Source organism: Choloepus didactylus, chromosome 2 (genome assembly GCF_015220235.1).
Source record: "Choloepus didactylus isolate mChoDid1 chromosome 2, mChoDid1.pri, whole genome shotgun sequence".
NCBI lineage: Eukaryota > Metazoa > Chordata > Mammalia > Pilosa > Megalonychidae > Choloepus > Choloepus didactylus.
Window position 1 is genome coordinate 195,342,928 of NC_051308.1, and position 21,942 is coordinate 195,364,869.

At 37.1% G+C, this 21,942-nt stretch overlaps 1 protein-coding gene across 1 annotated transcript; it reads right to left on the reverse strand.

The window, feature by feature from the left end:
• Positions 1-1,517: 1,517 nt before the first annotated feature.
• Positions 1,518-21,042, reverse strand: BTF3L4 (basic transcription factor 3 like 4). The gene is made up of 6 exons (XM_037827237.1): positions 20,949-21,042; positions 17,747-17,813; positions 14,123-14,236; positions 7,917-8,118; positions 5,923-5,982; positions 1,518-5,424 (listed from the first exon to the last, which is right to left on the reverse strand). Exons 2-6 carry the CDS (start codon positions 17,798-17,800, stop codon positions 5,378-5,380), a joined length of 477 nt encoding a protein of 158 aa, XP_037683165.1. The 5' UTR covers positions 17,801-17,813; positions 20,949-21,042; the 3' UTR covers positions 1,518-5,377.
• Positions 21,043-21,942: the final 900 nt, after the last annotated feature.

The window sequence follows — 21,942 nt, forward strand, 5'->3', positions numbered from 1 at the left end:
TATTTACTCATCTGTTGATGGACACTTGGGTTGGTGTTCCAGTTTGCTAAAGTTGCCAAAATATAATATACAAGAAATGGATTGGCTTTTTCAATGGGGATTTATTAGTTGCAAATTTACACTTCTAAGGCCATGAAAATGTCCAAATAAAGGCATCAAGAGGTAGATACCTTCTCTGAGGAAAGGCCGATGGTATGCAGGGTTCCTCTGTCACATGAGAAGGCACATGGCTGGCTCTGCTGAACCTTCTCTCCTGGGTTTAACTTACGGTTTCAGTGGCTTTCTCTAAAATGTCTCTGGGCTTGTCTCAGCTCCTGCAGGTCCTTGCTTCATCCAGGGACAAACTCTGGATTACATATCTTAGTTTCTCTTCAAAATGTCTCTCTCAGCTTCACTGAGCTCTCTCTCAGTAACTTCTTAAAGGACTCCAGTAAAGGATGTCACATATCCATAGAAACAATCTAATCAAAAGGTCCCACCTACAATAGGTCTGCCCCCACAAGTGTGGATTAAAAGAACATAGTCTTTTATGGGGTACATAACAGATTCAAACCAGCACAGTTGGGATATTCTCAATACACTTATAGCTACTGCAAATAATGCTGCTATGAACATTGATTAATTAATACGTTAGAGTCCCTTTTTTCAGTTCTTTTTGGTATATACCTAGGGGTGGAATTGCTGGGTCAAATGATAATTCTGTAATTCTTTTTGAGGGATTGGCTAAACTGGTTTCTACAGTGGCTGCAACATTTTACATCCCCACCAGCAATGTTTTGTTGTTATTGTTTTTAAGTAAAAAATTTCAAGAAATAAATGGTTTGAATCTCAAATTAATGTTCTATCCTTGGACTGATCACCTATGACTGGGGTGGAGCACCATGCAAAAATGGCTGTTTAGGCTTCTTGAATAGGATCTGTGGATGTAAAACATTTTAGAAGGGGTGTAAGCTGAGCTTAATAAACTGTGGTAACAACCTTGTCTAGAAAACAGAGATAAGATGAAGATCCTACCCTTCCATGACTTAAGTCTGTAGCACTCACCTGGTTCTATCTTGGCAAGATCTTTTATATTTTATGTGTGCTATTTTCCAATTTTGCTTCAAGTACCATGGAGGCAGGAATTGGCTCCCATCCCTGTGACCACTCAGAGCACCTATCCAAGGGCTAGCCACACAGCAGCCTTGGGAACGACTTGATGCTGAGGAAACTGTGTCCTTAAACACAGAGTCCCCAGCAGCATGCAAACAGTTTGATTTCTAAACACTGGAAAAGTGTAGCTGTAGGGTAAATTCATCACCACCTTGTTCAAGTTTATGGAATAGTTTTCTTTGACACTGTCAAAATTCTGAGAATAAATACCAGCAACACATGTTATCTAAGCAATTTTGCCCGAATATTGCCATTAAAGATCCTGTCCCAGGTACATTCAATTGTCAAGTTATATTTTAAGTTAACTCTCCTTAACATGTGTAAAAATTACAAAATCTACTTGTTGAAAAAAGAAAACACTCTCATAAACTTATTTTCTGAACATTCATTATAGAGGTTTGACTTTTGGGGTAATACTGAGTGATATTAATTACATTTGAATTTAACAAGGATATCAGTCTACAGAGGCCATGTACATGTATATTTATAATTTTCATTTCAATAAACATTTGTTGTGCAGTGTAGGGTGATGTTAAGAGTTTAGACTCTGAAATTTGATAGATGTAGATTAGAATCCTGATTCTCCCACCAATTAGCTGTGTGATCTTTCCCAACTTCCCTAAACCATATTTTGTTCCTCTTTAAAAGTGGGATTATATTATCTGCTACTATTTGAGAGTTAAATATAATTTTGTGTTCAATAGATAATCGTAGGAGGACAATCTAAGATCATGATACAATCAGATTTGAATTTTAAAAGATTGGTTTGGCTCCCGTGTAAAGAACAGATTGATTCACAGGCAAGACCAAAGAGGAGGCTACCATGATAATTCAGGAAAACTCTTTATGTGGCAGAGCAACACAGGTTGAACTGGAGGATGGCAATGTAGAATGGAGCTTTCCTGTACCCAGAACCATGCTTTCTGACCTCCAGAAGCAACTTTCTGCTGTGGCTCGGAAGAAAACAAACTTTAATCTTAATCTTCCATCTATACCTTGGTCATTTAGGGGGTTCTAAAGAACTTTGCTTGACTCTTAGGCACCATTTTACAGAGGAGGAAACTGAGGCTCAGAGAGCACGGCCATCATTGCATTATATACCAGGGATACTGTAGTCATGAAAATGGCACCCTCTGGAAAACAACAAATATGAATGGTGGTTATTGTAGTTATGCACTGTAGCAGCCCTGTTGGAGAGGTTATAGCATGATAAAACTCATCTCTATTTAACAACCTATGCTTTCCCTACTATACAACACTAGCTCTCATTATATCCTCCTCATGTGTGTATAGCATACTTAGGTTAAACACTGAATTACAACAAAGAAACAAATTAAACACATCCCAGATACAGGTTTTCTCACAAGAACCTGGTAGGCTTATTTGGGTTTTAAATGAATTTAATGGAATCCTGTATATACTAGTTATTTAACAACAAATTAAGGGTGCCTGATGTATTCTTATATCATTACTTAATAGGAAAAATAAGAATAAAGCAAATATAATGACCCAACTGTTTACTTTGAGCTTTCCCCAGACAGACAAATGAGGAGCTTTACAAAAACTGAAAGGACTAACCACAAAAATTAAGACCATGAATCAATTTTCTAAAGAAACTACTTAATTACCCCAAAATTTTAAGTCAATTTTCCCAGAAAATGCTGCTACAGTTGTTATCTTGGCAATAATTACCTAACCTTGGTAAAAATCACAAATTTAGTAACTACTTCTTTATATATTAAAAAACTATATAATTCTTATTTATGCCAAGAATACTACAATTTACCAACAGTTTCATCCATACTCGTATTCTTACTCTATGCCTATGCACTCTGAAGGAAGGGACATTTCTTTGGGTTGAACAGGGGCTCCACATGCTCTGTCCAAGAAAGGGGAAGGTATGAAAATATAAAACAAACAAAAAAGAATATTGGCTCATTGCACACAAGCAAGGCCAGCCATTAAAGAGTTTTTTATTAACAGTATAGAAGGGAATACTGACCAGTGCTCCTCTAGGTGAGCAGCCAAAATATGATCAAAGGAGAAAAAGAGGAAGAAGCATATACACAAACAAAAGGTTTGATGGATATTGACAAAGAAAGCTCTCAAATGATAAAATCACCTTGAGAATTTTCAGAAACGAAATTCACAGAACTGAAGAAGTAGAAGAAACTTTAGATTTAGAAACATCTGATTTGACTGATAATGAATCTCAGAGTAGTTAGATGACCTGCCCAATTGTACATAGTTAATGCCAGAGCCTGGTCTAGAACTTAAGTCTCTTGACTCCCAGGTGAGTTCCCTTTCTTCCTTTGCTATACTATTTACCTCTTCTGTTCCCAACCACTTGAAGTGTCCTCCTCTAACTCTAGCTGCCCCACAATGTGTCCTTGGGGACAGTAGGAGGAACGGAATTCTGGGTTATATAAACTATGTGGAGCTACTTATCTGACAATGGATGAGACAATATTTCAAATACTCTCTGCACTAAAACTGATGTGGGGGTGAGAAGTAAAGGGGAATACAAAAGAAGGAAATTCTGTAGACAACAATAAGAGAAGCATAAGAGAAAATATTATCCCCTTTTGTACTGTTACTTTATTACTGTTATTTTATAGTTAAGTCCATATATTATATAAAACATAACAGGAAAAATGAACAAATTTATAAAATGAATTGAGGTGTTGAATGAAAAAAGACAACAGCTTTGCCTTCATCTCTACAGGTCTCTTGATATGTTTTGGTCTTGCACTTTAGATACCAAATAAAGATATCTAGCTTGAAACAAAAGCTGATATGTGGCAAGGTGAAGCCAGTTAATGTGGGGATGGCCAGGAAGCAATAGATTTTCTAGTCTTATCCTTAAATACAAGGCTAAACAAATGCTGATACGGCAAAAGGCAAGCTTTTATCATCAGACAGCAAGGGAAACTTGAATAAATGAATGCAACTTACCTTTAAGTCCTCTGAAAGGAGATGAAAAAATAAATACTGCATTTTACCAGTGTTCCCCTCAAAGCATTACTCTAAGCATGCAGGAGGGTGCTGTAAGCAGCTACAATAGTAAGATCCAACCCAGAGGTAGGTTCAAGGCCAAGAGTAGGAGAGTGGTTGAAGAAATCCTCCTGAGGCCAGTACCATTTCACAGAATGCCAATCTTGTGCTGGGGGATGAGTCTACGGCCTATTTATTTCTGATTCGAAAGGGCATTCCCAATTTCAACCTTGCTTTAAAAGAGGCATTTTTGCACCTGCTATTAAGAACAGAGATACAGGATAAGGCTGACAGAAAATTATTTAGCAAGCACATGCTAGCTATTCCAGTTTGAAATCTACCACAACTGTAAAATCAAGGGAAAATAAACAGTTGAAGATGGAGCTGTTGTTCCTCATGAGGGATGAGAGAACAAAATGTTACAAAAGAGAGGGATTAGGCACTCAACTCTATATGGAGAACATTATTCTCACGCTAGTTGGAAGATGAGGAAGAGTATTACCAAAGGCTGACTAGGCCATTTTGAGACCAAAAGGAGAGGGAAAAAGCATTTAGGAAGAAATCTAGTAAAAGAAATTCTTCTGGGTTTGACGAGGTAAGTGAATCTAATGCAACCGTACCAAAGATATGCTACCCATCACTCCAGCATGAAGCTGGTGGCACCATCTCAAGACATTTTAAACTCAGAGAAATGTATAAAAAAAGTAATAGTTAACACAGCAAATTAAAACCAAACCTCCAATGGTAAAATCTCTTCAGATTTGAAATCGAAGAATCACTTTTCAGGAATTTTGTGCATTATTGGAAACAAAGAAATTAAAAGTAACAAATGTGAAGATTTGTTTTATTTCTACTAGGGGAAGGAGGAGGATAAATAGAACTGTTTCCAATTTGCTCTCCACTGTATACACACACAAACCCACACGCATACATACACATACACACACCAAAAATACCCCAACAGAAAACAAATACCACGAATCAAAAACCAAAACACCCTCAAACTGCACCAATACTTAGTATTTTGACCAAAAGAATAAATCCTGGGAGGAAGTGCAAAATGCAAAATCAAATGACCGAAAATGCTGAACAAACAGCATTATTAATATACAAAATATTTATATTACTGAACTAGTAACAGGTGATGTTCTCCGTGTCTGTAAAACTTTGGAACCACATAGCTGATTTGTTAAACCTAGTCCATGCCAGCTTCCAAAAACCAGAAAATATTTTAGTTAGCTTCATTCTTTGATGCCTCATCAAAATTTTCTACGAGATCTGAAAAATAAATACATAAATAACAAATGAGTCAATGAGTGCAAAACAAAAGAAAAAAAGAAGTAAATGGAATTCTTAACTTCTGAACTCAATAAAAACAAAACCATTGCAAATAGAATTAGCCTAAAAACATACAGGACAAGAGACAGACAATATAGCATCTCATTATCGATTCGTTCATCACTTAAAACAGTAATCCTAAGAAAATGTTAATTAGTCTTTTTTTGTCTATGCAAAATACTAAGGTGAACAGCATTTTCATGTCAATCATAATTCCCACAAAAGTGTTATAATAATAACTATGCAAATTTATAATCATACTGATTTCAATTTAATAAATGCAGGCAACAGAGCTTTATGTGACAATTTCTGGTTCTAAATTCTAAATGGGAGGGCTTTCATTGTTTTTAATTAGATTCTATCTGCATCATTGTGAATCAATTTAAATTCATCAACAGAAAACTGAAAGTCATCTATACGATGAGAAATGTCACCTACCTGGAACATCATCATCCTCTTCATCAATGTCTTCTGGTTTTGGTGTTTTGCTATCCAACACTACAAAAATTTTATTTTATTATTAGTCATTGAGAACAAAGATTTTTATAGTACCCTTATATTTATCCTTTTCCTGTCTAAATCTCATTTAGTTGCTTTAAAAAGGCTAAATACTGTTAATCTAATGCCATTTTTCTGCTTAAGTGATGCTAAAATCATTAAAATTTTAACATATATATACTAAATACAGCTGGCAATTTCAATGTGTAGCTAAGGTAAATAATTTACATGCAAAATGTAATACTTCAGAAGAGCTTGAATGAACAGATATTATAGTTAATTTACTGTGGCCATATTCTCCAATTCAGAAATCACTATGAAATCTGGTAACGGATCATAGTGAGGGTAGTACAACATTGTGAGTGTTATTAATCCCACTGAATTGTATGCCTGGGAGTGGCTGAGATGGGAAATTTTTATGTTGTATGTATGTTTCCACAATTAACAAAAAAAAGATTCAAGTGACAATAGCAACTGAAGTCAACACAGGATCCTGGACTAGATCTAATAATGGAGAAAATGCCCAAGGATGTTATTGGGACATATGAAAAAATTGGAGTTTAAACTATAAGCTTTATATCAATACTAAATTTCTTGAACTTGATAAATGTAGTTAAGATGGTTCCTATGTTCTTAGGTAATCTCCACAGAAGTATTAAAGTTCATGGAGCATGATGTATACAACCCACTCTCAAATGTTTACAAAAATAAATAGAAAGATAGATGGATAGGTAGAATGATATAGCAAATGTGGCAAAACATTAAAGGTAAGTGGATCTGAGTATCTGGGTAGGGGGTATGTTGGAGTTCTCTGTATGAGGTTTGTATTATTTTTGTAACTGTCCTATAAGTTTGAAACTATTTCAAAATAAAAAGTTAAAAAAAATCAATATTAAAGAGTTTTTCCATCTCTTTTTTTTTTGCATGGTTATGTAGTATGGGCTCTGAAATACTGTCTAAGAGCTTTAATTTTGGGGGCTGACAAGATATATTTCAAACCAGGACTGTCTTGGAAATTCAGTATTTATTGTTGCCACATCCAAAGTGCAATTGACAATATTACACAACAGTTCTGTGATAACACTATTTCCTGGCTGACATTAATCAGAAGTGAGAATCAAATTAACTTTTTATAAACTGTGGCCTGAAGATCTGGCACTTTCCTTTTACGTAATGTGATGGTTAGGTTCATGTGTCAACTTGGCCAGGTGACAGTGCGCATGTGTCTGGTCAAGCAAGCACTGGCCTAACAGTTACTGCAAGGACATTCGTGGCTAGTTAATAAACCAGAAGGCTGGTTTATTAAAGCATCAGCCAAATGGCTGCAGATGTGACTGATTACATCAACAAAGGGCGTGTCTTTCACAATGAGAATGCAATCAGCTAGATTTAATCCAATTAGTTGAGGACTTTTACACGAGACAGACAGAGGACCTTCACTTCTTCGGCTAACCAGCAAAGCGCTTCCTGAGGAGTTCACTGACGTTGCCAGTTCGTTTCCTGAGTTCACTGAAGTTGCCAGTTCGCTGCCTGAGGAGTTCATCAAACGTCTTCTTTGGAGTTATAGTTTGCTGTCTGCTCTACGGAATTTGGACTTGTGCATACCCATAGTTACCTGAGACACTTCTATAAAATCTTATATTTATAGATATCTCTTGTTGATTCTGTTTTCCTAGAGAAACCTAACTAATGCAGTTAATTACCTTTCAACTCACAATATTACTACAAGAATGTATCCGAATATTGTATAGGGCACACTGAATATCTTTAATGAAAGAAAATTAAAATTCTGTCAAGTATACAAATGACTTTATAGAAAGTAAAGCAATTTACACACAATAAAATCCTTTCAGTTTAAGATGGGGTAGCTTTTAAATTGTTAGGTCCTTTAATTAAGGTGGGGAGGGAAAAAGGTACTAAATTGAAACACTTACCTTGCCGGGGGAACTGTTCAGCTAACTTCCTAAGACTTGTTAAGCTGTCAGCACCAAGCTGACTTAATATTCCAGGGAGCATTTCTGTGATTGGTTTGGCTTCTGCATGACCGGTAATTGCAAAGGTGTTAGCAGAGAGGGAAGCTTGGACCTTTGGATTGTTGAAATGAATAACTGTCCCATCATCTTTAATCATGTTCACCTGTATGGTCACAGAAGAAAAATGTATTTCACATGCTTTGGTACAACTAAAATATTTTTTTAAAAGCAATTTAGCCAATTGTAGTTTTTAATCTGGTAGTTGTGCAATCCCAAGGTAAGATATATCTAGTAAGCAATGGATATAAGTAGTAAAAGAACCTGCAACAAAGTAAAATGGTGCAGACAGAATAAACTGCTAGGATGATCAAGAAATAGTCATTTTATTATAGAATCCAGATTTTCAATTCAAAGACTTCCATTATGAGAAGGAATTTCATGCCCATGTTAAAAAAAAAAAAGGATCACCAATCAAGAACCAGTTTCTTAATTAAATTACTCATTATCTTATTCAATTACACTATTGAACAAAATCAGTGCAGTTACCATTTGGTGGGATAGCATCTTACTTAGGGGACAGGTTGTAAGGTAGAAATAAGTGAATGGTAAAAGTAACCACTGAAGTTCTATGTAATTATGGTATGTGAACAAACTGTACGAGTTAAATTGTTTGGGAAATATAGATCCTGCACCAAATAAACATCTCTTCCCTTGGTCTCACATGGAAGTTGAAGTTTTAAAACACAGTCAGTATTGTCCTTTACCCTTCGGCCCGATTTGCCCTAGTCCTAACTAGATGTGCTCCATTCATATCTCTAATTGAAGTCTGGGCTCTTTTTCAGCTTTCTTAACAGTTGCTGTATGCGCTAATACTGACATTCACATCTGCCGAGCTCTAGCTCTGAGTTTCAGGTGTCACACAGATACCCAAAGTTCCAGGGATTGATCAGGTTATACACAAAGGGATCAGCATCTCAGAGTCTGGAGATAGCCATTACAATTCAGGAATAGATGTGACTGCTTTAAGAGGTTACAATCTAGGGACCATTGCAATAAGCGTTCCCCTGATAAGCTGTGCTCTAAAATTCAATTATGAGTTTACACATTGTAGTTAGTCGATAATGGTGAGGCATTATAGTGTTTGCCTTTTTTTCTGGCATAGTTCACTCAAAATGCTGTCTACAGGATCACCTTACTGCCTTGTGAGTCTCACAGCTTCACTCTTCCTCTCAGTTGCTCAATATTCCATTATATGCATACATCACAGTTCATCATTCTGTTCCTCAGTCGATGTACCCTTAGGCCACTTCCACCCATTGCAAATCATGCATACTGCCTCCATAAACAGCAGTGTGTAAATGTCCACTCATGTCCCTGCTCTCAGATCTGCCAAGTATATGCCCCCTAATGAGGCTGCAGGACCTTAAGGCACCCACATACTTAGCTTCTTGTGGAACCACCACACTGTCCTCCACTGTCCTCTGAATACAAAGAGAGATCTGGTAGGTTTGTACAGGTCAGTGTGAAATAGCAACACATAGCAAAGTAATTTGGGCAGAGAATAAAAATGCATATGCAGGGCCCCCCTGAAGTGCTGGTAGAAAATGCGGAAGTGTCAGACTTCCTCACCTGGATTGTTGCTGATGTTCTAACAAACATTGAGGATTGGCAGTTTGGTATACTGAGCCCTCTGTCATGGCACTTGCCCTTATGGAGCTCGTTACTGCAAAGAAGAGGCTAAGCTGGCTTGTAATTGTGCCTAAGAGTCTCCCCCTGAGTACCTCTTTGTTGCTCAGATGTGGCCCCCTCTCTCTAGTTTAAGCCAACTTGGCAGGTGAACTAACTGCCCTCCCCTCTATGTGGTACCTGACTCCCAGGGGTGTAAAACTCTTGGCAAAGTAGGATATGACTCCCGAGAATGAATTTGGACCTGACATCGTGGGATTGAGAACATCTTCTTGACCAAAAGGGGGATGTGAAATAAAACAAAATAAAGTTTCAGTGGCTAAGAGATTGCAAATGGAGTCGAGAGGTCATTCTGGAGGTTATTCTTATATGTTATATAGATATCCCTTTTTAGTTTTTAGTGTATTGGAATAGCTACAAGGAAATACCTGAAACTGTTGAACTGCAACCCAGTAACCTTCATTCCTGAAGGCGATAGTATGACTATATAGCTCACACGGTGTGACTGTGATGGTGAAAACCTTGTGGTTCCCACTCCCTTTATCCAGTACATGGACAGATGAATAGAAAAATGGATACAAAAATTAAATGAATAATGGGGGGATGGAGGGCATGGGATGTTTTGGGTGTTCTTTTTTACTTGTACTTTAATTTTTATTTTTTCTGGAGTAATGAAATGTTCAAAAATCGATTATAGTGATGAATGCACAACTATATGATGGTACTGTGAACAACTGTACACTGAGGATGACTGTATGGTATGTGAATATATCCCAATAAAACTTAATAAAAAACTTAAAAAAAAATCAGAATAGGTCTGATTGTCAACAGATTCATATTACAGGGGAGAAAAGTGATGGCATGGTCACTACATTCAATTAGGTTACTTACAAAGCTCATCAAATATTTTCAAATGTCACAGAACATAAAACATTTTCAGAAATTTGGTTCTGAATTATACTCTGGGAGTTTGCCTAGAAATCCCTTCCTACGATCTGGTTGCCTTACTTGGCCTTTGTATAAAAGTCTCTGATGCCTAAAGAACCAGAATTTGTTGTAAATATGTTTTAGAGAATTTGAATTTTTTTTTCAATTTTAATTCCCCAGTATTAATAAATTGGTTTCTGAGCCATCTTTTTTTTTTTTTCCCTTTAAATGCCCTTATGTGTATTTTTTAATAAGTTACAGAGAAAGGTTGCGGAAGGTTGGAAAATTCAGGGAGCTACTCATTTTCTAATACCATTTTTGTTGCATATGTTTCCTTCTTTTGTCTCTTTTGCAGCATCCACATATATTTGGTTGATTAGCTCAAAAATTTATGTTAGAGAATCATTTCGTAATGATAAATAAATAAAATCATTTATTTACATAAATATACATTTATATTATACAATATATAAATACAAATATACATTTATATTATTATCTAAATAAATATACATAAATAAATGTATATCAATTATACATGAATATATTCCTATTGTGTGAGTTGGACAATATAGATATACTGTATAAAGTAAAATCTAAAAGTCTCATTTCTCCAGTCATCTTCAATCCCCTTCTGCCTTTCCAACCCCAATCTCCTGACAAGAGGTAGCCACTATTTATGTATCCCTCTGGTTCTTAAATTAAAAATTTAAGAGAAATTCTTGCTTTACTCTTAAAATTGGAAAGTACTTTTGAGTTCACAAAACATAGCTTTCCAGTTCTACAAGAAGAGTTTTTTCAACTGTGTTTCTGATGGATCATTCATTTCAGATATTGTTTGTAAATAAAATCTCAATATCTAAAAAAAAAGTCTCTGATGCCTTCCCTTACCCTTACTTCTTGACAGCTTTGGATTTCTCTGTCTTCAGTAACATAAAAGAAATCTATCTATGATAATAATTGATTACACCTAATCAATATATTAATGAATATATAAAAGACCACAGAAACTTCTCTTAATCCAAACAATTCGTCAGTTTTTAAAGTTTCTTAATAGAGGGAGAAAAAAATTACCAATACTGACAGCCTTAAAGAGAGATTAGAATTGTACTTGCAAAAGTATATTCAATGAGTTTTTGAAACCTGCCACTGATCTCCCTGATAAATACTTTCTACTTGTTTGCTACTTTGAAGGTCTAAGTACAAAAAACATAGTAATGTTTCTTTTGTTTTGCAACAAAAGCAATGGTGTATTCTCTTTTCAAGTTTTTACATGCTTTTCTTAAACTGCCCAAACCCACAAAACATAGAGATTTTTCAGAATTCAGTACTTTAATCAGTTTAAAATATCCCTAAGTAAAACTGATTAACAAAAGTGTACTGAACACGTTTCTTCTATTCTAAGACAAATTTTTTCACAAGTGTTTCTGAAACCATATACATGTTTTCACGTATACATTCAGGGAGTAATTTTTTTAACCAAAAATGTCTTTTTTTCTTTAAAAAACAATCTGTAAAAATAAATTCTACTCTAAATATAACACAAAACACAATGTTTGAGCAAACTAGGTTATATACAATATACTAGATGTTCCGAAACAAAATTATATTAGATCTGCAAAGGCTATATAATGTACAAAATATATCTTGATTCTCAAAACATCAATTTTAGAAAGAGGGCAAGTAGGAAAAAAAGAAAACTCTTGGTTTTATGTTCAAATATTAGAAATTTTATAGTTGCTACCCGGCATTGTTAATTATCTTTATATATATTTTCTCTCTACAATTAGTCGATAATAATGGAAGACTAGTAATCATATACATATACACATATACATATAAATATACATATAGATATAGGTATGTGTGTGTGAATATATATATATACATACATAGAGAGAGAGAGAGAGGGAGGGAGGGAAAAGAGAGAGAGATGCGAGAGAAAGAGAGCACATGAGAGAGCAGTCACCTTTTATGTATCATTAATTCTTTGTGTGGTTTTGGGGGCAAGAATCCTCAAAAAGTTAGAATTACTTCAATAATACTGACAAATAGGAATTCACAATACAGTTTAATAAGTGCTATAATAAAAGTAAATACAACAATAGCAGTGAATTGTACACTTAAAAATGGTTGAAATGGGGGAATCTTATGTTAAATATATGTTACCACTGTAAGATTTTTTAAAAAAAGAATAAATACAGGGCATTGTGGAGACACAAAGAAAAGGCATCTAACCGTTCTTTACACAAATGTTTATGTGTGCTACCAGGAAATATTCTGGGAGGAAAAAACACCTACATTAAGATGTGAAAGAACAGAAGCAGCAATGTCCTTGGAAATACTGGTGGAGATTTTTTATATCTATAATGGCATAAATAATAAATACTGCATGGCAGGTGTTTATAATGCAGGATACATTTTCTCTTTCAGGGGTGGGGGTAGGTAGGGGGAGAGAGAAAGGCCAAGATTGGGTATAAGAAAGTATAACTGAGAAGATTAAAAGCAGTATAAATTAATGAACAGTATGTACTCTAGTTTAGACACACCTTAGTTCAAACCTGGGATCCAGCACTTATTAGCTATGTGATCTTGGGCAGGTACCTAACTTTCTAAGCCTCAGCTCTCTCATCTGTAGCTAACAGCAACCAACTCAAAGAGATATTGTAAAGCTAAAATGGGATAACACATATTTATTAGTTTAGTTGTCCAGTGGCCTATTATAAGCTTCCCACTGTTGTAAGCTCCAAAGTACAGAGACCAGGTATAATATCTCATGCACCACTGTCTAACAAGTCCTTGGAAACATGCCTGGCACACAGATGTTCTAGTGTTGACTACCTGTAAGTACTTTATTATGACAATTTCAATTACAACAATACTGAGTTAGTAAAGCATTACAACTACTCTTACAGTCTAAAGAAGTCAAAGACTGCTAAAAAATAACTACTTATTTCAATGTAAAACATTTATAAAATTACTGCCACCCCTCCATTAGCAGTTTTACTAATAATAAGAACCATAAAACCTTCCGGATTTGAATAAAAACAAACTGTTGATTTTTTTTTTTTTTTTTGAGAAAAATTTTAACCAATAATATTTGAAAGAGATTTAGTAAGAAATCCAATCCACTTAGAGCTATGCTAGAGCCTCTTGGCTGAAGTAATATTTAAAGAGGGTTTGTAGAGTAGAAAGGTGCCTATATAAGAAAAGTCTACCTGATTTGAAAAAATTGGGGGTTTCTTTATTTCTATGTTATTAGGAAAAAAAATCTTATTTTACATCAAAATTCAAGAGCAGTTCCACAATTTTTCACGTATGCAAAAACCTGAGTCTGAAAATTATGAAGAAAATCTTGAACTGTCTACTAAAATCTGTTTGATAATCATTCAATTTTATACAAAAAGCTAATTCAACAGCTACAGTCCTTCCTTTATATGAGTGACAATATCAAAGATTTCTCTATGCTTATATTTTACATTTGAAAAGTCTAGACAATTATTTGTGAATGTGCTATTTGCCCACATAATTTAAAATTTACAAAGTGATCATACCTCTTCAATTCCAGCTATATTGTTCACAGCCAGTTTTTTTAGAGAACTCTGAAGCTTTTTGTCATCAGCTGTAGCTGTTCTATGTACCACCTTCTTCTTTCTGCGAGCTGTACCCTGAAAAATAACCAAACAGAAGTATTAGCATATCTAGCATCTGGCAACTGCAATCACATATCTTCCTACCCACCACAATAATCTAACTAAAACCCACACAAGAAATGGGTAACTAAATAGTAAACGGTTAATAAGGCTGCTCAGAGTTGTGACTGTCAGCCTAACCCAAATTTTTGAAGGTCAGTTCTAGCCAGTTCTTACCCTATATCCAACCTTTATCATTTCAACACATTATATTTCAAAATATTGTTTGCTAATAAAAAATAATTCATAACTTCAAGAAAATTTAGTGTGCTTTATAATAATTATCAAACATTATAAGGAATGCTTTTTTATATTACCTACCAATCCCTACCAATAAAGTCTAAAGACATTCTGAAACTTTGGGGATTATGACATAATTAAGAATCAAATGCCTACAATGTGAATGTTCTAGAATTTGAGAATCCAAGAATGGAAAAGATCAGTTCTCACTTCAAGGAGCATATATTACAGTGGGAGGGAAGTCAATAAATATATAAGCAAATTAGATAATTTCAAACAGGATAAAGACTATCAAGAAAAAAGAACACAGTGGTAAGAGTGATGGGTAGGGGTGAAGGACTACTTTATGTTCAGGAAAGGCCCTTCTGAAGAGGTGACATATGAGGTGAGACCCATGGCAAGATCTCGGGAAAGAGTGATCCAAGAAGAAGGAAATGAGTGAACTTATCATTTCCAGAGAATAAAGAAAGCAGGTCAACATGGCCAGAGTAAAGTGAACAAGGGGAAAGAAGGAGAAAAATGAAATCAGAATGATAGGCAGGGGCCAGATTTACAGAGGCCAAGAAAGCCAGGGGCAGGAATTGGATTTTATTCCTACTGCAACAGGAAGCTTTTGGAAGGTTTTAAGCACAGGAATGACTTGTTCTCAGTTAATGGTTTTAAAGATGACTATGGTTGCTATATGGAAAATAGACTATAAGGAGAATAGTCAGGAGGCTACTGTAGCAATCCTGGAAAGAGATGAGGGTTGTGGCAGTGGAACTGGTGAGTGGTCAGATGCTGAGAAGCACCAACAGGAACTGCTGATGGCTTGGATGTGGAATATGAGGAAAAGAATAATCTGGGATGATGCTTAGAATTTTGACCTGAGCAAAGAGGTTGAAAATTATATTGTTTACTGAGATAGAAAAATTTCTAAAGTGATATTTTGAAACTCTAACTACATTTTCCCATTAATAAACTATTTAAAATAATGGATTAAGTTCCTGAGCCAATTTACAAAAATGTAATCAAAAGCAGAGCTGAAATACTACCAAAAGCAGCCTAGCCCCGAGGATGAAATCTTTCTTAGACCTAGTAGGAATAAGGGGAAAGAGTGGTTTCAATCTCTAGGTAGCTCCTGCAAGATGTCTCAAGAAATGAGCCATATAAAGTAAAGGCAGGGGCTTCAATCTCAGCTACTCTGATGTGAGTGGAAGAAAGCTCTGTGAGTAGCTGCCCTGACAGGAGAGATTGTGGCATCACACATTTGTTGAAGGGTGGACTAGCAGTGACTATTTCCAGAGACTGTCATCTATTTGTGAAGTGTTCCTGACTCAGAGATAGCTCAATTGCTTGCTGGATACTCCAATTCAAAAGATCCTTGGGCACCTCAAATTCAACATGTCTAAAAGCTTATTAATCTACTAACCTATTCTTCCTATATTTCTTAAATTTCATAGCTGGTAGCACCACCATATACCCAGCATCTAAACTCAGAAATCTGGGGTTATCCCAGACTCCTCTCTCCCCTTCAGCCCCCATATCACATCAGTCATTGAGTCATGTCAATTCCAACCCTTAAACATGTGTCCTACACACTACAGAAATAGTCTTTGATTATTCTCCTCTACTCCAAACTTCTATTTCATTCCACTTCTACAATGCCAGCTGTTGCCTTTCTAAAATGACTGCCATTTCACTTCTTAAAACCCTTCAATAGTAGCCCATTGCCTTTAGGATAAAATCAAAACTCCTTAGTATGGAATGTTAAGACTTCCCATGACCTAACCTCAAATTACCTGGTCTGGTTTCATTTCCTACCATTCTCTACCTATTATATACTCTAAACTCTAGTAGCACCAAACTAACACAAGCCATTCTAACTAAGCACCATGTCATCTCAGTACCCACCTGACCGCCAAGTGATAAATTCTTGTTTATCCTTCAGATCTCACCTCAGTGGTAACTTCTTTGTCTCAACTAGGCAAGTACACCTTTACTTCCTTCATTATAGCACTTAATAGTCTGTATTGTAATTGTGAGCATGTCTCTAAGCTAAGGTGTGAAATCCTTAAAAGCTGGAGACTTTGACTTGTTTATGTATTATGTGTGTGCTACATAGTAGGTGTTCAATAAACAGCAGTTAAATTGATGAATGTACCAACTACCTGGTTTAAAATATGTAACAGTGATGTGCTGTGTCAAGCTCTTTTGGGTCTATCCTGAGGTTCTTGAATATCCCTGGTTTTTGCATTGGCACATTACATTACACTTGATGCTACAATGTGGCTACTCTGGTTACATGAGTGTGCTAATATGACTCCAGAATCATATAACTGTATCATTGTGAAAGTAGAAAGTATGAGTCACTTCTTCTCTTGCCCCACCCTTATTCCCAGGAGTTCTAATTGTATTCAAAGTAAATGAAATAGTGAGGCTGCTACATAAAGTAGTATCCTACCTACCTCTCTCCCCAGGTCTGAGGTAAGTACTGTTCTTCCTTTCCCTTTTGCAAAGAGTGTATTGGGCAGAGACAAAGGTAGGATATTTTTCTAGATCCTGAGGTCAGAGCTGAAAGATAGCAAAGATTTTGGTGCTCTGATCTAGCTCTTCCTTAGGCTTTATGGTTCACAGAATAAGAAAGCTCATGAGGTTTCAATATATTCATCAACATAGAAAAGATTGGAAAAGGAACCACTTTCCTATGGAAAAGGTAGGAAAGTGGGAGGAAACCCTAGCAATGAACAAAATGTACAACCAGCTTGAACATCTCCAGTGTTTAAATCTCTTGTAAACCTCTCTGCTGCAGTAGGTGCATGATGAGTATACATATCCAGTCAAGATGGTGTAACTCTGACATCTGGCATACCCTGAAGGTGAGTCTAATAAGGATAAAAATTATCCTTTAATAAAGCATCCACTTTGCCAGATACCATGTTAGGTGCTTTAGAAAAATCCCACGCAGGATTATTTCCACTTTATAATAAGAAAATGGAGGTTTAACGAGGTTGAATAACATGTCCATGCCACACAAAACTAGCAGATAAGTTAGAATTCAAACAAAGGTGGCTATTTCCATTGTACCATCAGAGAGGAGTCTTCTAGTTACCTATTTTAGACCTAAACAAGTTATTTTCAAATTGGAATGTGGTTTGATCTTGATTATTAAACATAGTTTAGATTTTTAATGACCACAAATCCAAAATAATAATGCTATCTGATAATCATACATTCTCCTATCAAATTTGCTTATGCCACACTCACCTTGCCCCCTATCCGGACCTGAGCCTGAAGTTTGGCTAACTTTTCTTGATTCATGCTGTTGAAAAATCTAGGGGGGGAAAAATAGATTTGTTAAAGTTGCTGTTTTACCAAAATAAAAGAAATGTTTATGTGAACAGTACCTTCTGGTTCACTGAGCATCACCACCATGATCATGTTAATACTATCTATATTCTTAACAAAGCTTGATCTAGCTTCATAAACCAGATAGTAAAAGAACTAAATTTAAATAATACAAGGGAGTCATATACACAAACAAAAAATAAAATGGGATTCAAAGTCACTGTTTGAAGAACCCTCCCTAAAAACATGTTTATTACTTGGCATCCAGTCAAACCTAACCAATTATGAAATCTCTATAGGCAAGCCAGTTTTTCCTCCCAAAGATTTTTACAGTAGAGCTGTTAACAAATGTTACTAACAAAACTTTCAGGTAAATTTTTTTCTCCGATATCACATTCTGTATTTCTTATAACCATAAATAGAAAACATACACACTCACAAATCAACTGGACAAAGGAGAAATTCAATAATACGCTATCTAGCTGTCAAGATAAGAGGTAGTCACGTCCTCTATTCAAGGTCAGATGGTGTGTTAATATTAGAGAACCAGAACCAGATTTCCAGACATTCAGCGCTTCTGCAGCACTCTCCACAGACCTCATTCAATACCTTGCACTGAAATAGTATGTCATACTTGTCAAGACACTCTCACATACAGGATAAAATGCTTCACTACAGTAATACTAAATTGGGGGGGGGGCCTCTTAAAATAAGCTTTTTAAAGCTAATCTTGATTTTGAAAATTCTAAGAACATTATAGTAATAAATTCCAGTCTGGTCAGAGATATTCCTATTAAACTTAGGGGGAAAAGGTTCTTAAGTTTATAATGGGTCATAACATTCTACACTATATAAAGAAATAGAAGGCAATATTAAAAGTCTTGTTTTACTTCTTCTGTGGATCAATAGAACATAACTGAGATGCAAAGGGGATTAAGGGTCTAGGCTATCACACCTTTTTGACCAATTCTTAACTCCTCTATAATCACTTCTCAGAAGAAAAAGATACGGTTTTCTTCACTGGAAAGATGAAAAAGAGAGAAAGTTTATACAATTACTAACCATTCTTACTCTGACATCATAGTTGGGTACTAGCTTGTATATATTTCTGCTTTTAGGCCAAATAAAGTCCAGTTTCCAAAAAACATGTAGACTTTGGTTTCTTAATCTTTGCTCAGCATTATATCACAGTGCTCAAGCAACTGACAACACTCCTTATAGGAAGAAGTGTGATTAGAGTACAAAACCAGAAGTCGTCGGTGTGTGCCAATCTCAGGTCTGCCACAGATCTAAACTGCTGATGTAAATCCCAATCTCTATGCACAAATGACTACAGGAAAGGACCAATATTCACTGTTCTCAAAGGAATGCAGTTGTGAAGGTGTAGTAACATAACAGAGAGCCTAAGGAATTCCCTGCAAAAAAAGGGGCTAAATAAAAAATATTAGAACTAGACACAAGGAAACCCTTTGAGACCCTTCTGCATTTTGAAAGGAACAATTCCCAAGAGAAGAGGAGGTTGGGAAATCAAGATAAAGAGCCCTGACTTGTTTGAAACAAAAGCAAGAAAAAAATTAGCTCTTTAAATCAATGTGTAGATGAAAGGACAGAGTCTTTTCCAAGCAGTCAGGACAAGAGAATTAAGAAAACTTGTTCCCAAGAAGTATCTCAGTGAAAAAGCATTTGGGAGAGGTTGGAAGTTTAAGGGGGTAGAGAGAGGAAGAAGGGCAGTCCTTTGTTTATGACTAGGTTGGGGTATGTGGAATTCAAGTAGGAAAGAGGATTGTACTCAGTCTACGAAAAATGTCACGTTCAGAATCTGGAACAGACCTCAAAGATTATCTGGTTTAATTCCCTATTCCTCAATTGACCTTTATTTTATTGTACCTATCATTCTTATTTGTGAAGCCAATACAGCAGCAGGGTATAAATTACAGACACATAAAACAGTTCACCCCACTCCCAACTTCATATATTAAGAAATAAGGGCCCTGAATAGGTAAGTAACCTCCTAGGCACAAAAGAAGTAACTTCCTAAGGCCACGTGAACCGTGAGTTCTTCCTTAGTAATCCAAAGACCTTTTAACTCTTTCTCCCAGGCCCCAAGAAAGGGTGTGAATAATGAGGTCATAATCGATATTGATTGAGTGCCTAAGTGCCAAGCATAGTAGTAGACACTTTCACATACATCACACTCACAGGAAGAAATATTTCAACGTTTATTTCCCCCTTGTTATTATGAGGTGTTTCTCTAAGACAGGAACAGGTTTTGGAATCAAAAGGACTATGGTTCTACTGTTTAGGGCTTTGGAGAGTTAGTTTACTTTTCTGAACTTATTTTCCTCCTCCCTTACAAAAGGTGTAACACACACTTAACAGAGTTGTTTTAAAAGTTAAAGGATCAAGTACAGTATATGGCTCACATTAGATACTCAATAATTGGTAACTATTGTTACCACTCCCGAGGGAACAGCTATAGTATAGTGGAAGAGCGTGGGAACGGAAGTTGAAACCGCCATTCACTAGCTGTGTGACACTGGGCCTATCGGTCAATCATAAGTTTCCTGGGAGCTTATTATGCTTCAGTGTCATGGGGCTTCAAGATGGGCAAGGCGCTCACAGAAGAGCGATGACTTGTAAACAAATACTGCTATTACAAGGTGAAGAGTGCCGTAACGGAGTTCAGTCCCAAGTGAGCGAGGAGGGTGCTAACCTCAGTTTCCCTATCTGTTGATTTGAAGGATCTTCATGACCTCATCGGGAGGATCAAATGAGATGACAACAGGTAGGCTGTATAAGGCTTACGGCATTGTTGTGACTAATGAGAAGCAACCGGACAGAGGCGGGAACGGCCAGCCTCCTGGGAATAGATCTGGGCGGCAACAGCGCAAGTCCGCTCGCCCCCACAGGGGCAGTGGTGCTAGGGACCTTCCCTCAGGTGCCGACCCCCAGCTGCGCCGCCCGTAACCGACAGGCCAAACCAGCCGCCTCCGCCCCCACTCGGCGCGCCACGGCGGAAGTGGCAGCCCAAGAGTTTGGCGGGTGTCGGCAAAAGAGGGCGGGGGGAGACCGTGCGCAGCGGCCTACGACCGTGGAGTGGCGGGACCGCCGGGGGTCTCACCTGAAGCAGGAAGGGTCCTCCAACACCAGCACGCGGCAAGAGCAAGATGGCTGCCTCAGCGGAGACAGAGAAAGGCGACGGCGGCCGCGGCGGCGGGAGCGGGATCCACGTGACACAGCCGGCCCCGCCTCTCCCTCTCCAGAGCCGCCTATCCCAGGAACGCATATCGGAACTATAAAGCCCAGCGTGCTTCGCGCCTTCCAATGGGATGGCGGCAGGTGCAGGTGGCCGCGCTGCATCCTGGAGGTTGCAGTCTCCGGTGCGTTCCATTGTCTGTACCTATAATTTGTAGGGAACTTAATAAAAGGGCATGTATTTTTGGTTCGGTGTATACTTTTGTTTGGCTGTCTTTCACTATGCATTAAGTACATACTGTTGGACTCAACTAGTGCCAGGAGGAGAAACGGGAAATTTTAATCTGTTTTGCAGCAGAGAAGAAAAATTGGGAAGAAATACTCAACCCACAAGGAGTTTTGAAAACAATAGAAAACAATGGGTTAGCCGGAAGAAGCTTTACACTTTAATGTGACTTATGTCCTGATTCCCTAGATCCTCGTAGGTTTAGTTTTGCAATGAGTCCCAAGGTTAATTTTTTTTTTTTTTTTTTTTTTTTTTTTATTTGAGCTGCATTAGTAGGTTGCATCATCCCCTGGTGGAAAAATTGCTATTGCAAGGAAAAACAAGTAAGGTCCAGCGCATCTCCAGCTGGGAAGGGCATTCCCGCAAAGGCACGATACCATGCACCACAGAACAGATTTGCGAAGTCTCCTCGGAGACCCGAGCAGGAACTTGAGAATGAAATCCGGCTCTCCGGGATTTTTGTCTGAGGAAGGGGTAGGAGGACTGAAGGCCATTGGGCAACCCGCCCGTGGTTGGAAGTGGTTGACGTCACCGATCAACGATTTGCATTTTGAATATAAAGTACAGCGGTTCCTGGGGGGAGGGGCTAGCCTGGCGGGCGGGCAGAACCCTGCAACGGTCTTCCGGAGCTCCC